The 15,909-nt window shown below is 36.5% G+C and overlaps 2 protein-coding genes across 2 annotated transcripts; one reads left to right on the forward strand and one right to left on the reverse strand.

The window, feature by feature from the left end:
• Positions 1-1,480: 1,480 nt before the first annotated feature.
• Positions 1,481-10,116, forward strand: LOC104238645 (peptidyl-tRNA hydrolase, mitochondrial). The gene is made up of 10 exons (XM_009793063.2): positions 1,481-1,746; positions 2,859-2,975; positions 3,107-3,191; positions 3,342-3,409; positions 5,737-5,787; positions 5,881-5,954; positions 7,524-7,582; positions 7,669-7,745; positions 8,950-9,095; positions 9,480-10,116. The coding sequence occupies exons 2-9, from the start codon at positions 2,868-2,870 to the stop codon at positions 9,079-9,081; spliced, it is 654 nt and encodes a 217-aa protein (XP_009791365.1). The 5' UTR covers positions 1,481-1,746; positions 2,859-2,867; the 3' UTR covers positions 9,082-9,095; positions 9,480-10,116.
• Positions 10,117-13,167: 3,051 nt separating this feature from the next.
• On the reverse strand, positions 13,168-15,531 carry LOC104238644 (uncharacterized). Its single transcript, XM_009793062.2, has one exon. The coding sequence runs from the start codon at positions 15,035-15,037 to the stop codon at positions 13,376-13,378; it is 1,662 nt and encodes a 553-aa protein (XP_009791364.1). The 5' UTR covers positions 15,038-15,531; the 3' UTR covers positions 13,168-13,375.
• Positions 15,532-15,909: the final 378 nt, after the last annotated feature.

A 15,909-nucleotide genomic window follows, 5' to 3' on the forward strand; every position in this document is an offset into this window, starting at 1 on the left:
ATTCAACAAATGCGAGTTATATATCGCAGTTATAAACTGCGAGTTATATATCACAATCAATAAATACGTGTTATATATAGCAATTGCCAATGCAATTTATATTTCCTGTTCTACGTATCGAATCAGTAAATGCGATTTAGAAATTGTAATAACTAAACGCGACCTATGAGCACTTTCACTCCATATGCTAAATCGCATTTGCTCCGACTTGTAACTATAATTACAGAACAGACTTTCGCATTTACTTGATGACTGGGACTTAGGCCTTGTCACACAAATCACGTGCTCACAAACCTCATTTGTTTTTTTTAGATTAAGACGCCTGAATCTGAATACACATCTGAATATCAAGATATGTATTAAGATTAAAACATCTGAATCTGAATACATATCTGAATATATTAAGATGTGTTTAATATCAGAATAGAAATAATTAAGACTGTTTGATTTTTAACATATGAATGTATAAAATTTATCTTTATTTGAAAATTAATAAACATAAAATTCAAATGAAATACTAACTACTCTAATATTCTATTAATAAAATATATAGTTTTTTAAAATATGATAATTGTCGGTGGTGATGGCTAATAGGTGAATGCTGACTAGAGGCGGTGGTTGGTGGTAGTTTTGATTGATGGTGGTGGTTCATGCTATTAGCTAGTAATGATTGGTAGTGGTGGCGATTTATGATTGAGGATGGTGGTGGTGGGTTGTGATAGTTAATAATGACGGGTAGTGGTAGTAGTTGTGACTGAGAAAGGTGGTTGGTGGGTGGTGGTAGGTTATAATAATGGGCAGTGTCGGCTGTGGTTGTTGATGGTGGGTAATTGAGGTGGATAAGTATTGATTGTGGGTGAGAATGATATATGGTGGTCGGAGTGGTGGGGATAGTGGGTGGTGATGATCAATAATAGTGGCGGCTATGATTTAAGATGATGGTGGCGTAGTGGTGGTGGGGGTGCTGGTGGTGGTTGAGTATGGTGGTGGTGGTGGCAGCATGGTGGTAGTTGATAATGGTAGGCGGTGACGACAGTTAATAATGAATATGTGATAGCATCTTAATAAAATTAAGTCTCTGTTACATATCTTAATCATACAGACCTATTTAGACCCATTAAGTGGTTGTGAAATAAAAAAAACAAACACACTTATTGATTAAGATCTGAATAATTAAGATTCAGACTTTAAAAACAAACACACTTAATATCCGAGATCTGAATAATTAAGATTCAGACCTCTATTAAGTGCAAACAAATAAGGCCTTAGGGCCCGTTTGGCCATAAACATTTTTCACCTTTTTTTCGTTTTTTTTGAAATACTAGTTTGGCCATATTTTTAATTTTCCCTTGAATATGAATTTTAATTTTTTTGAAAATTTAAAAAATTTTACAAAACTATTTTTCAAAATTTTCACTCCAGTTCAATCATAAAAATTTAAAAATAGCCTAAAAATATATTTATATCCAAATACAACTCTAATTTTGTAACTCTAATACTTTTTCCCCACTTTTTTCCCCGTAATTTTACAATTCTTATGTCCAAACGCCAAGAATCACGGCCAGAAAACCCCCTATCGCACCCTCCGACTTAGGAAGCTATTTTCGACGGCTAAAGATGTAATGCGCAGATGATTTTGCAAAGATTGTCTACATTCAACATCTATCTCAAAACCCAGGCTTCGTGGAAAAAGCCCTAAAACTGAAATCAACTCTACTTTTTTGTGCTCGAATTTCACTACGAAAGGTTTGTTCTTCCTCTGATATTCTTGAGTTGTTAACCTCTACACATTTCGCTTTAGTTTAATCCCATGGGTGTCTGTCTGACTTTGCTAAGCTATATTACTTTTGAATTATTGAATAAGTTTCTCTTGCCATTTGGAGTCCTTGCCCTTGCGCATCTTGAATAATTCAACAACTGTCTTTGAGTTATCAGCTCAAAAACATCTAATTATGCTGAGCAAATGAGGTTTCTATGGACTATGGACTCATTGTCATTTCTTTGTCCAGTCGCATTAATTACCAGAAAAATGCAACCAGAGCTTCTGCTCCTTCGGTTTCTTTCATGATTTGTTCTGGAGCTTCTTTGAACCCTGTCTATAAGGTTTTGCATTTAAAACCTTTTTCTCCATTCTGCCAATAGTTTAGAAGCATAGTAACCCACCAGGAAATCTTCTGCATTTAGAAGTGGTTTGTATGTTTTCCCTCAACCAAACGAAATTGGTGCTGCAAAGGAAGCCCAAAGGATGGCTGATTTATTATGGACCAAGCCCTTTCAGGACAAAATGAACATAGGTCTCTGTTTGATCTTTTTATTATTTCAGTTTAGGCCTTTGTTCATTAGTTTTTTTTTTTTGATAACCGCTATGTTCGGGCCACCTTGCACCTCAACTAATTCTCCACTAATTCCATTGGGTACCTGTTTTTTTTTTTGTTCATTAGTTTTTTTTGTTGCTCTTTTTTAGCTTTCTTTTCTTGCTCTTTCTGAGCCGAGGGTCTATTGGAAACAGCCTCTCTAACTGCATTAGGTATGGGTAAGGTCTGCGTACAGACTACCCTCCCCAAACCCCACATGTTGGGATCAAACTGGGTTAGTTGTTGTTGTTGTTTTTTAGCTTTCTTCAACTAATTTTTCATCTGATAATACTTTTCTGTAGCAAAAATATGTTTAATTGGTTTTAATTCGAGTTATGCTTATATAAAAGCCATTATTCCTCCCATTTTAGCAAGTAGATATCATATATTGTTTACAATGAAGCGACTTTATGTAATTTCTCTAGTCAGTCATAAATTGTTCGTCTTTATTTTTTTTTTTATATGTATGAATCCTTTATCAAATCGTGTTGATGCTTATTGCAGATAACTGAAATGCTTAGCAGAATTTATAGGCGCAACTTCTGCACTTGTTCTCCTCGGCCGTGGCTCTTTGTTGGGTTAGGCAATCCTGGGGAAAAATACAAGGGAACAAGACACAATGTAAACTTTTATTTCTGGAATTAAATTATTTTCTCAGAAAGATTGCATAACAGCATAACACTCCATCTATTATGAGTTCCATCTCACTCAAGTGTTCTTCATTAAGAGTATATCTAATCTTTTTATTACAGGTTGGATTTGAAATGCTTGATGCATTTGCAGAGTCACAAGGGATTCAGATGGAGACAGTACATTGCAAAGCTATGTTTGGAAAAGGTCTCTTTGGCTAAACTTGTATTTGTGCCTCTTAAGTGTTAAAGTACATCATCATGCTCACTTCTTTATCTTGTTTATAGTATTCTTTTATGAAGTGTTTATCTTGTTTATACTCTTATCTATAATTTGGTTAATATTACCAATTCTCAGGTTTTGTCAATGGCGTTCCAGTTCTCCTTGCTAAGCCACTAACTTATATGAATTTGAGCGGTGAATCTGTAAGCAATTAAATACTTCTAACTTATATTGTAAAAGCTTTTTTTTTTCTGCTTATGATGGATTCTGCTTGGGTTCTATCTCAAAGAAGGATGTGTCTATCTATCGGAATGAAAACTAGCAATCTAAATGACTGTGTCCGATTTTTTAGTGAAAGCAGGGTCAAAAGGGCAGCTCGGTGCTCGAAGCATCCCCGTTTATGCAGGGTCCAGGGAAGGGCCGCACCCAAAGAGGGTGTGATGTTGGCGACCTACCATGATACTACTACAACAACAACAACAAAAAACCCAGTGTAATCCCATAAATGGGGACTGGGGAGGGTAGTGTGTTCGCAGACCTTGTTTTCGATAGAACTAGGAATAGTAGAGATAAGATAAAGCAGTCAAGTAGTAAACAAAGGACCATGACTAAGATAATACAAAAAAGTCTTAGTACTACTGGTAGGCCTAGGAGGAACACACTACTAACTGTCAACCTACAACCCTATTCCTCGACTTCCACACTTTACTATCATGGGTCATATCTTGGGTAATCTAAAGCAATGATATGTCCTTCCTAATAACCTCTCCCCAATACTTCTTAGGCCTTCCCCTTCTTTTCCGCAGACTCGCCATGGACAACCCCTCACATCTCCTGATCGGTGCACCTATGTCCCCGCTCTTCACATGCCTGAACCATCTCAACCTAGATTTCCTCAAATTGTCCTCCACAGATGCCATGCCTACCTTACCCCTAATAACTTCATTCCTAATCCCGTCCTTCCTGGTATGCCCACACATCCATCTCAACATCCTCATTTCAGCCTACCCTGATGCATCTGTAAATTTTCCATTTTACGTGTTAGGATTGCTGATCTTGTTTATTATTTGTTTAGAGTTATCTCCTCTCTTTGAATTGGTGATTGTATTGACTATGCTGATTGTTTTGTGGGTGGAATGGTTAATGGTGGGTGGTTAAGCTGTAGTCACTAGAATTAGTTTTTACTATTAGAAGTCTTGTGCCAACTATTTGACTGTGAGAAATGAGATGCTACTCCTGATACTTTCAAGTCTTTGCTCATATTTGTCTCTGGTGACCATGAATAATTTTGGACTACTTTCTTCCATTAGCTCAGGAACGGTAAGAACATGTTGAAGTTTGTTGTTACTAGTTATAGTTCGCGTCTGACCACCCAGTAGTTACCATGGAATGCAAGTTCTGTAGTGACATTGCAAACTGGTAGGATTGTTGTTAAAAGTGAACAAGAAACAGTGAACGGAGCAAGCCAAATAAGTACCCTTTGTCTCATGATTTGTTATCAAAACTCTTACCAAAAAAGACACTACTACCTGATAAAAATGTTATTCAATTGATCTTTGAATTGCTAATTTTTGGTAACAATCTCTGAGAAATTGAGAAAAGACAAATCTTTTTAGCTGAGGTTTGTGCAATTTTATTACTGATATAAGCTAAAAGAAGTTTACCCAAGCAATTTGTCTGTGTTAGATAGTGAATTGCAGTGCATATTTGTTCCATGAACTAAAGCAACCCAGAGCGTAGCCTTGTGCTGCCAGAAAGTAGTGTAATTCTAATTCATATGTGAAAATGCAAATCAAGTGGAAAAATGATATATTCAAGGACCTTTGAACTCGCTGGATTAGCTTTTCTTATGGACTAGGGGAGCCTATTTTGAATGGCCATATTTGTCACCTTTGTATGACATTTTGACTGTGTTTGTCATGACTTGCCTCTTCACCATTTAAATGCCAGTACAGGCCTGGTCGCATTGTTTTATCGAGGTTTAGTCCCCCTAGAATCAGATTAAGGGCATGCCGGCATGGCACAGCGGTTGCTTCCCCTAGTTTGCAGGGCAGGCTTATATGATCTAGACTCTCATCAGACAAGTTAAATTCATGAGTCTCTTCTTAAATAAGTGAACTCTTATATGAAAACTCTTCTGTGTTCCAGTGATGGATGATAAACTGCCTTTGAAACTAGTCATGTGACAAGAATGGAAAATAGCGCATTTCTTTGCTCAGCTTATATCATTCACAAGGTAGGGTAAAGGTTTGCGTACACACTACCCTCCTCAGACTCACTTGTGGGATCTGGGTATGTTGTAGCTTATATTATTCAGACTCCAGTTTACTTGTGAAATAAAAGATAAGAAGTTCTATGAGTATTCAATAAATTTCTACTTGTTGGACTTTGATGTCTTAGATGTTTTTAACGAGTGATGGTTTATCTTGCTTTTCCATCGATGCTTAGTGATTTTGAAAAATTGAACTGCCTGAACTAATCTAAGGTGATCAATAACTCTGATTCATCTCTTTTTTCCTTTTTCTCCCAGACCGGCCCACTTGCAGCATATTACAAGCTTCCTCTTAATCGTGTGGTTGTGGTATAAAATACTAGACGTTCATATTTTTTAAAATTTAACTGGACTGATATATTATGCTTTTTAATGCTTTTCAACAATTGTCTTTTTGTCCAGTTTCATGATGACATGGATTTACCATGTGGAGTTCTTCGTCTTCACCCCAAGGGAGGTCATCACAGCCATAATGGGTATGAACTGAATCCTTCTCCATCTAAATCTACTTAAACAACAACAATAACAACAACCCAGTAATAACCCACGTGTGGGTTTGAGGAGGGTAGTGTGTACGCAGACCTTACCCCTACTTAAATCTACCTAAAAAAAGAAAAAAATTTTAATTCAATGCCATGAAACCATCTATCTGTTCATTTTCAATCCAACCAATTGTCTATATAGGTTCACAACTGGAATTGTAATGAACTTATATTGAAAATTGATAGCTATGTCAAAATACCTAAAATGAAACATATCAAGTAATTTTTTTTGGTAACTTTCTTGTATTAATCACCAGTGAAAGAATTACAAAGCCATAGCTCAGCCATCACAACTGGCTATTCAGAAATACCTCTCCTGCAAAACAGCAAAGAGAAAAAAGATACAGCTAAATTTTAAACATCAGCGATTGCACTATTGCCCTAATTCCACGTGGAACTCTCACATTACACATATAGCAGCTTCTCTCGCTATGCAATTCCAGTCCCTGGCCTTCTTCTCAAACGCTTTCTGATTTCTCTCAAGCCAAATAGAATGAACACACTCGGCATACACCATTCTAAACAATTGAGCAGCTTGTGATTTTCCTTTAGAGTTCTTAATAGCCCATTCCAAGTGTTGTTCCTAGGTAGCGGCTTCAAATAATTGTGTGTTTAGACATTGCATCAGTGTCATCCACAATCTCTTTATCAAATCACAGTAATTAAATAAATGGTCTCTAGATTACATTGGGATTGATATAATGTGCAGGCATGCAACATTGATCCACACTCAGTCCCCATCTAACTACCCTGTCAGATGCAAGTAATTTCCGAGTCCGGAACCCAATTGTGGTTCTTTTGGACTCAAAATACATAAATAGGTGATAAAAAAAGTAACATTTTTATATACAGTAACGACACAGTTAACGTTAATGTATAGCGCCAAGTATTGTGGCACTATATATAAAAATGTCACCTTTTTTTTTATCACCTATTTATGTATTTTGAGTCCAAAAGAACCACAATTGGGTTCCGGACTCGTAATTTCCCCTGTTACTGCAGCCATAAGGTGAACTTAGCCTTTGGCCTTGCAGCATTTTATTAAAAACCATGCACTTCCACACCACTCGAGGACAGTTGCCTAACATTTGCTAGTACATTTGTCTGATTATGCTTTTGCTGTCTGTTAAAGTAACTTGCATCTGCTCCAGTGCTGCTCTAGTTTCCATTATTTTCCTGATCATCCAGCACGCCTGTTGAGGCATATCAAGTAATTCTTACCTGAATATAAGCATAACATTTTGTTAGGAAGGCCATTACATGTACCCATACCATGGTGTCCGGGCCAGCTTGCACGTACCTCGACTAATTCCACAGGATAGTACTCATACCTGCTTTTGACTGGTGAATAGAATATAGACCTCTGAAAATGTGTCACTGTTTGCTGTGTCAGATTTTTCATGTTTTTGCTAGTTAGTACCAGAAGAGCTCTGCGTCTCTTCATGTAAGACATAGTTTCAATTGCTGTTAAACTGTATATGATCCAGTTCTCTGTTTTTTCAGGTTGAAGAGTGTGATTTATCATTTCCGTGCAAATCGAGAGTTTCCTCGGTTAAGAATAGGTTTGTGGAAAGTCTGGAATACTTTAATGTTCTCTTTTGGCGTTTTGAGTTTCAGTATAGAGGATTAAACATAGTTCTCTTGCTAGGTATTGGAAGGCCTCCTGGTCAAATGGATCCCAAAGCATTCATGCTTCAAAAGTTTAACTCAACTGCGAGAGAACGAGTAAGTTTATAACTCATTCATTTCTTACATAAAGTCGACTCTCTAATATTTCTTTATTGGTCTAAAACTTGTACAGCCTTTGAGTTTTGTAGGAACTGCTCATTGTGCATTAGTACAGTAGTGGTTGTCTTATTTTATGTTGAATGAGTGTGTACTCGAATGCAAACAGATGTGTATACGTGAAATGCATACGCCTGAAGCTAGTCAAATAAACTTAAGGTTGATAATATAATAGAGGTTATCAGGGAAGACCTTAGAGAATCTATTGAACAAATTTTGTATTATCTCCAATGGGCCGTTTCCCTCTGAATTTGATTTCCGGCTCCCCTTCCAATAATTCCACCATGAATGTCTACTTCCCAAGGGGGGTTAATCTTTTAGGACACAAGCTTTTTAAATGTATTTCCGCAGTACTTGCTTACGCAAACATCTCACTAGAAACAGTGGGAATTTTGTTTCTTGATGGAACAGAAAAACTGTCGATTAAAAACAAGGTTGTGGCTGCTTGTTTTCAAATTTCTGTTCATTTAACAATTTTGTTTCTTTGTTCCATAGATCAGCAGCCATTAGATTTTGATGCTTATATGCTGAGCACAGAGGTCTAAATAGGCATATAGTTATTCGAATATGTTATAAATTGTGTCCCTGTTTTTGCTAGATATAATTTAATTAGAGTTTAAGAGTAGATGTTCTGTATATATGGCTCTAAATAGAGTAATTTTTGTATCTCATACTCTATTACAATCTGTTCTGATTAGTATAAGCTGTGTTGTTCTAACACATCTTTGTTCAATCTTCTTCCATTTGTATTAACTTTGATCAGTTTGGATAACTTTCATCTTCCTCTTATCAACTCATGTTGCAAAAAGAAAATTTCATGAGACATGTTGAAACACGTCAAAAACATGCAGATGGCATGTTTTTTAGAGTTCAACCAATGAAAAACATTTGGACCCAGTAAATTTATCATAGACATGTTCCCTAGAGTCAAGTGCATGATCCTCTCAGATGGAACATCAAGCATGAATACTGTATCATTTTAGAGGTACCCATGCTTCAGATATTGAAGCCACATTGGGATTGGAGAGATCTTTACTTGATAAAACTAATCTTGTTGAGAATTGACATCAAGGAATTCCAAGGTATTTGTTTGTAGCTTTTAAACCACTTTTAATTGTTGAAGATCATACATTTTTACTTGCAGATTGATGCTGCATTACTTGAAGGAATACATGCGTTGAAGCAAGTCTTATCCAAAGGCTTTTCTGAAAGTTCTAAATGCTTCAATACCGAGCAGAAGTACAAGCATATAAGATTGCAGACGTTGCCAACATGACATCATGCTTCGAGGTTTTTTTCATTTTTTTTAGATTGGTACTCTTGAATTATTTTATGCCTGCAGATATATCTTGAGAAAAACTGGCAGTTATCTTTATTGTTTAAGCTTTCATGTTGCTTTTGCTCCATGGAAATTACTTGTATAAAAGAAACAATTAAACCTAGCTGCCCAGTACTTTAAGATCAATATCCATGGATCATGATAAAGTGAAATAAGGGTTACTTGGAACTACATACCTCTAGTTGGTGTATGCAATTCTGACGCCAGCCATAAAATCCATAATAGCATACTATCTACACCAGCGATTTTCTTTCTGCTACCTATATTTTCAATGTACATGCTCTGTTAATAGTAAACTTAATGGACGAACTTCTGGGTGTTTGGATGGTGTGCAGCTAGGTGTTTAATATCCACCCATGCATCTCTTTACTTAAGAGTGGCCAGCCTTTCCTCTTTACCACTTCAAACTGGAAGACGGGTGTAATCACACACCAAAATCCATGGCAGATCATATCGCCTAAGCAACTTCTGGCGGATATTCTATTGTAAATATACTGTTTAGGCAACAGTATTGGGTTTGAAACAGATGGAAGTTGATTTTGCTCAAGCTGGAAGTTCATAGTTAGCCTAGTCCATAGTCGTTGCTGGATGCAGGGATCTCCACTGTTGTCATTTCACCTTCTTCTCGGGACTCGGATATCCTCTGGATGTTTCCTTTATAGAGTGAATTACATATTGTAGGCGTGCTCTTCCTGTACCAAATACCACACTCCTGCCCCCCAAGAAGAAATTGTTGTGGCTCTTTATTACATAGGATGTCTGTACCTTTATATCTGTTTTACCGATGTCTCGCTCACTCATTTTGAATACAAACATGAGCTGCAATCTTGCAACTATTGAAAGGATTATGGCCTGAATGGCAACGTTAAGCTAAAGATTTGATTCAGACAATGCATTTGAATGACCTTATTTATAGTGTGTAAAAAAATAATATTCCCTCCGTTTCAATTAGATGAGGTATTTTCCTTTTTATTTTGTTCCAAAATAAATGACACATTTCTAAGTTTGGAAATAATTCAATTTTAAACTCTTCATTTTACCTATTTTACCCTTAATGAGAAGCTTTTATGACCACACAAATGCCATGGTCCACAAAGCTTTTACCTCTTAAGCTTTTAAGATCACATGTTTTAAAAGGCTTATTCTTTTCTCTTAAACTCCGTGCCAAGTCAAACTACCTTATCTAAATTGAAACGGAGGGAGTATATTTTTTTTTTTTTTTGCCTGTGCTGGATGATGTTACATGGGACAATCACGTATAGCACCAAGTTGAGGTAGGAAGAATGATGGCTCGTGATAGGAAGTTCATTGTTGCTACATTGATATCACATTGCCCCTAAGTTTTAAGGTCGTATTTTGCAAACATTTTGTTATTAATCCCTCAAATGAAAGATGCAAGTGAAAAGGAGCTCTCGCAAGAGAAACGCTTTGATTTTCGAATAACACGAAATGCCGTTAACTCAACGCCTGTAGAAGTTGAACGAACATATAGTCATCTGGGACTGGGATAGGATGAGACTCAGCTTATCTTTGGAGTGGCCCTTAAGCCATTGGCATAACTCGAACTTATTTTACAAAAAGTATCTGACAAACTCATAACTTAACGGCCTTAAGGCATAGTGAGACTACAAGATAATATAGGAAAAGCTATTTTGCTGGTGAACCAGTTAGTTTAACTTCTCGAAATGATAAGGACTAATGTGTTTTACACACAAAGAGCGTGGTAATAGTTGATGCATAGGAGTGACAAGACAACTTTGAACTCTCAAGGTTTCAATCCAAACAACTACAACATTCTCTGAGTCCATCTACTCCACTCGATAGATAGGTCTATTCACCAATTGCGCTTAGCTCACTGCCCAGTGGATTAGTGAAAGACAACATATTTGCCCATACACCACCATTATCACAAAGAAAAGTAATACTCCTTTTATTTCAATTCAAATGAGGTAGTTTGACTCGGCACAAAGTTTTTAAAAAAGGCAAAATACATACTTTACCCATCGACCTTGTCCCCAAATCCCTCTTACACACCTGTTAAAGACGAGAATTATATTACACACCAAAACTTTTAAAGGTGTGTCAATTACACACCACTTTAGTGTTTGACCACATCTATTTAAAGATTGTTATTACACGCGCCAATCAGCATTTGACACGTGTCATAAATTGAAAAAGAAAAAAAAAACTGGAAAAAAAAAACCTTTGCTCCACTACAAGCACCTTCTTCCCTAACTATAGATTCAACTCTTTACCCGATTTTTAACAAGTTTTAACAACATCCATCACAAATCCTTATACAAATTTCAAATTCAAGCTCAAACTCAAAGCTTCAAACTTGTTAATGGTATTATTTGAATTTTATCAAAATTAATCACCTAAGTACATTTTTATTCAACAATAATCACGAATTCAAACTAATTTTCTTGGTCATGGAACACCAAAATCAACAAGACCCGATTAAATTTAATTTCAAGTTTTTCAAAAGTTCAATAATGGTGATTTTTACAAGACCCAATAACTCCTCTTTTCTTCTTTTTCTTTTTCTTCTTAGTCATGGGGGTTGGAGAGATGAAACATGAGGGGTAGACAAAACTAGGATGGAGGTTGGGGAATAAGACGAGGGGGGGGGGGGGTTAGAGAACGCTGGAGTGTGGGTTGGGGAAGAAGACATGTGTTATTTTTTTTTTCTTTAATTTGGAAAGAAAATAGTTTAAAAAAGGGAAAAATAAAAATAAAAAATTCAGATGAATTTTGTAATTTTCACGCGCCCCTTTTATGTAATACACACGTGTGACACATGACAAAAGAGGTGTGTAATTGACACACTTTTAAAAATTTTGGTGTGTAATACTATTCCCGTGTTTAACAGGTGTGTGAGAGAGATTTGAGTACAAGGTCAATGGGTAAACTATGTATTTTGCCTTTAAAAAAAAAAGACTTAAAACTTGTGGTCTTAAAAGCGTAAGGGTAAAAGCTTTGTGGTACCATGACATTTGTTCGGTTATAAAAATTTCTCATTAAGTGTAAAATGGATAAAATGAAGAATTTAAAGTTGAATTATTTCCAATTGTAGAAATGTGTCAATTCTTTTTGGAACGGACTAATAAGGAGCAGGTATTTGCTATTTGTACAGGGATATAGGTAGATACATCTAAATGAGACATGGGACTCTGTTAAAGTCAACTGTGGTTTTGTAAAGACACATTGGTGATTAATGAAATCATTTAATTACCAAAAAAAAAAAATATATCATCTAAATTGAAACAGAAGTTGAACCAATTTATGATTCTGATCAGCCTCAAATCCCTGGGGCCTAAGGCTGCCTCAGCGTTTCAAAGAGATCCTTTATGTTCTCTTCACTTTATATTTTCACCTTAATTTTAAGAAGGAAGTCAGAATTTGAACAGGAAAAGAGACAGAAGATATAGGATTGTCAAGTTCGTGAACGTCTAGTTTGGTTTTACAGACAGAAAAATGACATCATTAGCAGAACAGAAAAAAGAAAACTTAGTTCATATTATTCTTATGATAGAATATCTTTTCTTTAGAATAGCATGTACTGCATCCTCAGATGCCTACCGAATTAAACAAGAGCAACAACATGCATCCACGGTAACATTGATTAGAGTAGAAGCATATTGGTCAGTCCATATTCTCAACATCAGCACGAACTGCCCGTGTAAGGACTAAAGGGCATTCAACAAACTGTGAACTCTAAACATAATGTTGTTATTGCAAGAGTTCACTCCTCTTTTTGTTTTAGGAGATAAGTTAACTTAGTTTTTCATAGAACCAATTTAATGTTTCAAATTCAGTAGAGTGGCCTTGAAAGAAGCAAGCCTATAGCCTTAGAAGGTGCAAAGGAAATCCCTGCAAAGTGATTCTGGGGACTAATTGCCCCCACATGATTGGCACTTATGCATTTCTCGATACATTGTAATGAGAAGCAAAACATTCATCTGCTGACCTTGCGGGACAGAGGGGAAAAAATGGAAAAGGAAATATAGATGAATAGAGGAATTAGGAGACAAAAAGATGAAACAGATCACCATTAGATGAAGGTTATGAAAGAAACATATTGTACAAATGAACAGTTCACCCATAGATCGATGAACAAACGCAGCCTGAAACAACTAACGGCCTTCACTTCAGAACTGAATAAACTGTAAAAACAGGCAAAAAGATGTGTGAATCTACGTATAGAGTGCGTGTAGATATCTTGAACTGTTTAGCACGTGTTGATACCATCCTTGCAGTCTTTTGTCAAGTTATAAAATGTCTCCACCTGAGTCTTTGCTCTATAAAGGACCTCTGTGTCCACTTCAACCCTCATATATCCGTCAAATTCAACAGGTCGTCCACCATTCAGTTGTGTTGTTTCATTGTACCACTCACTTGTATTACTCCACAAATACTTGTAATCGTCAAGCAAATGTACCTTGTAGTGAGATCTAAGTTTATCAAAATAATTATAGAAGGGCTCATTTGTGGCAACATACAAGTTCCTCCAAGGTGTTATTGCTCCTTGAAGCTTTGTGACAAGGGCATCAGGAGATGTATCAGCATCCAGATGGGGCCACAACTCCTTGTTCTGAGCTTTCTCTCCCCGAACAACATGAACAGCGTCATAATCCCAGTCCATACTTCCACTAATCTCAGTAACTATATTCATCAGTCTCTTTGATTTCCACAAAGTGTGCCACGGCCTTTGGATGTCTTTAGCAGCAGGCCCTTCACAGACACGATACCAGTAGTTCTCTGGCTCGGGGGCATCAAACTGCCTCCATATAATTGTGCTCTTGTCATTCCTTAGTTGCATTGGCGACACTTTATGGTTTGCAACTTTCCTTACAGAGATTTTCTTTTTATGTGTTTTATCCCATCTCTTCCAATCTTTAAGGAAGTCTCCTTCCTCGACAATAGATGCATCCTCTTTCAAATGCTCAAAATCAAAATAGAACCTAAAGTCTTTCCCTTCCTCATCCTTACGACTCTGAGTGTGTGAGGATGCCAAACAGATACTCAAATCCATCACAAATGTCCGATTCAAGTACTGAGCCTCACCCAAAGCACATAGAAAACTCCACAGATAATGGTTCATTCCTTTACAGTAATCACCACCACGAGAATAGTACAAGTATCTCCCGTCTCTAAAAGCTGAATCTGATCCAATGACTGGAATTGTATCATTGATATCCTCATCTCGAACCGGGGGAGCAATTCTGGCTTTCCGACCAGTTCCAGCAGTATTAACTCGGAATCTTGGACGCCGTGCATTTACCCCTGAATGCCAGCGACCCTCATGAACTACTTTGTAACTACAATCATCACTAAACCCCATTCTGAACCTCCTGAAATCTCTGTACTTCCTCCAAGATTTCTCTTTCTTGTTTCTAAACCTCCATGCCACATCACACTCATCGGGTTTCGACCCATTAACGGGAGTTTGATAATCCAAAAAGGCAATGGACTTGAAAGCCCTCAAGTTAAATCTCTCAATGGTGATCAACACCCTTGGATCTGAACAATTAACAACTACATTCTCATTCTCACATCCCAATTTCAGAGTCTCAGCTGGAAGTTTCTCTTCAGATTTCTCAATAGTAGCTTCAGTTATTGGCACTAAAGAGAAAGCCCCTACCATAGGAGCAGTGGCAACATCCTCACCAGTTTTGAGGACAGAATTGTCCACTTTAAATGTTGCATTTTCAACTTGGGTGAAGACCCTAGTCAGTGCTCTAGATGATTCCCATGGATCAGGAGGTTGGTATGTGATAGCAATTATAGTAAATATAAGCACTGAGAAAACAAAAACTGAAAAGCACACATTGCTTATACCTTTTATTAAGTTTTGCCCAATTGGGTCTGTTGTTGAATTCAATTCCTTCATTGATACAAAACTCTAAAACCCAGTCCCCAATTTCAAATCCAAATCATCCAAACAGAAGTAGTAAGAAGCCAAATTTGTAACTGAAATTGAACAAATAGGAGAAACTCAATACTATAATTTACTAACCTCTGAGCTGAGATTTACCCTTTACTTCCAGAGAAGAGTTAAGAAATAAAAATTGAATCTTGAACTCGATGAGTAACCAAAAAGTATGGGTGGGTGCAGAAAATAATGATAGAAAGTATGGATTTTGAAAAGCTAAAAGGATTTGAAAGCCTTTGAGCTGATTTTTTAAGTAAAAAAGGAAAAAATATTAGAAGGAAATTAGGACAGATCTCAGCAGATTTTGAAAAGGAATAGATTGATTCTGTGTCTTCACAGTGAAGATATTGCCTAAAAAAAATGAGTTTTTGATTAATTCACTAATTACACTGTGATTTGCTGCTGTTTAGTTTCAGAGGAAGAGTTTAGTGAGCTGTCACAAGCTCCTTTGTGTGGACTATTCTTTGTTCTGTGGTCATCATCAAGAAGGGGCCATATAGTTAAATTTATTTATCATATTTTAAATTTATGATAAATTTATTTACCAGACTCCACTTGTGGGATTATACTGGGTCGTTGTTGTTGTTGTTGTATTTATCATATTTTACATTGAATCTCATAAGTAGGGTCCTAAGAGTGTGTTGTACACAGATCTTATCCCTTGTATGAACGTAGAGAGATTGTTTTTCAAAGACTTTGGGTTCAAGAACAATAAAAAAAAAGTCCGTATAAATCTTACTCGTAATTAGTTCTGAATAAGTCTGTATAAATCCTACTCGTAATTAGTTTCATAGTTTGTTTAACTCCTTAAAGTTCATTTTGCAAGAGAC

This window comes from Nicotiana sylvestris, chromosome 10 (genome assembly GCF_000393655.2).
Source record: "Nicotiana sylvestris chromosome 10, ASM39365v2, whole genome shotgun sequence".
Classification (NCBI taxonomy): Eukaryota; Viridiplantae; Streptophyta; class Magnoliopsida; order Solanales; family Solanaceae; genus Nicotiana; species Nicotiana sylvestris.

Coding starts and splice junctions, on each gene's coding strand:
- LOC104238645 (XM_009793063.2), top strand. CDS start 2,868: ATGCTTAGCAGAATTTATAGGCGCAACTTCTGCACTTGTTCTCCTCGG. Junction 3,410..5,736: donor TGAATTTGAGCGGTGAATCT/GTAAGCAATTAA, acceptor TTTTTCTCCCAG/ACCGGCCCACTTGCAGCATA. Junction 5,955..7,523: donor GGTCATCACAGCCATAATGG/GTATGAACTGAA, acceptor CTGTTTTTTCAG/GTTGAAGAGTGTGATTTATC.
- LOC104238644 (XM_009793062.2), bottom strand. CDS start 15,037: ATGAAGGAATTGAATTCAACAACAGACCCAATTGGGCAAAACTTAATA.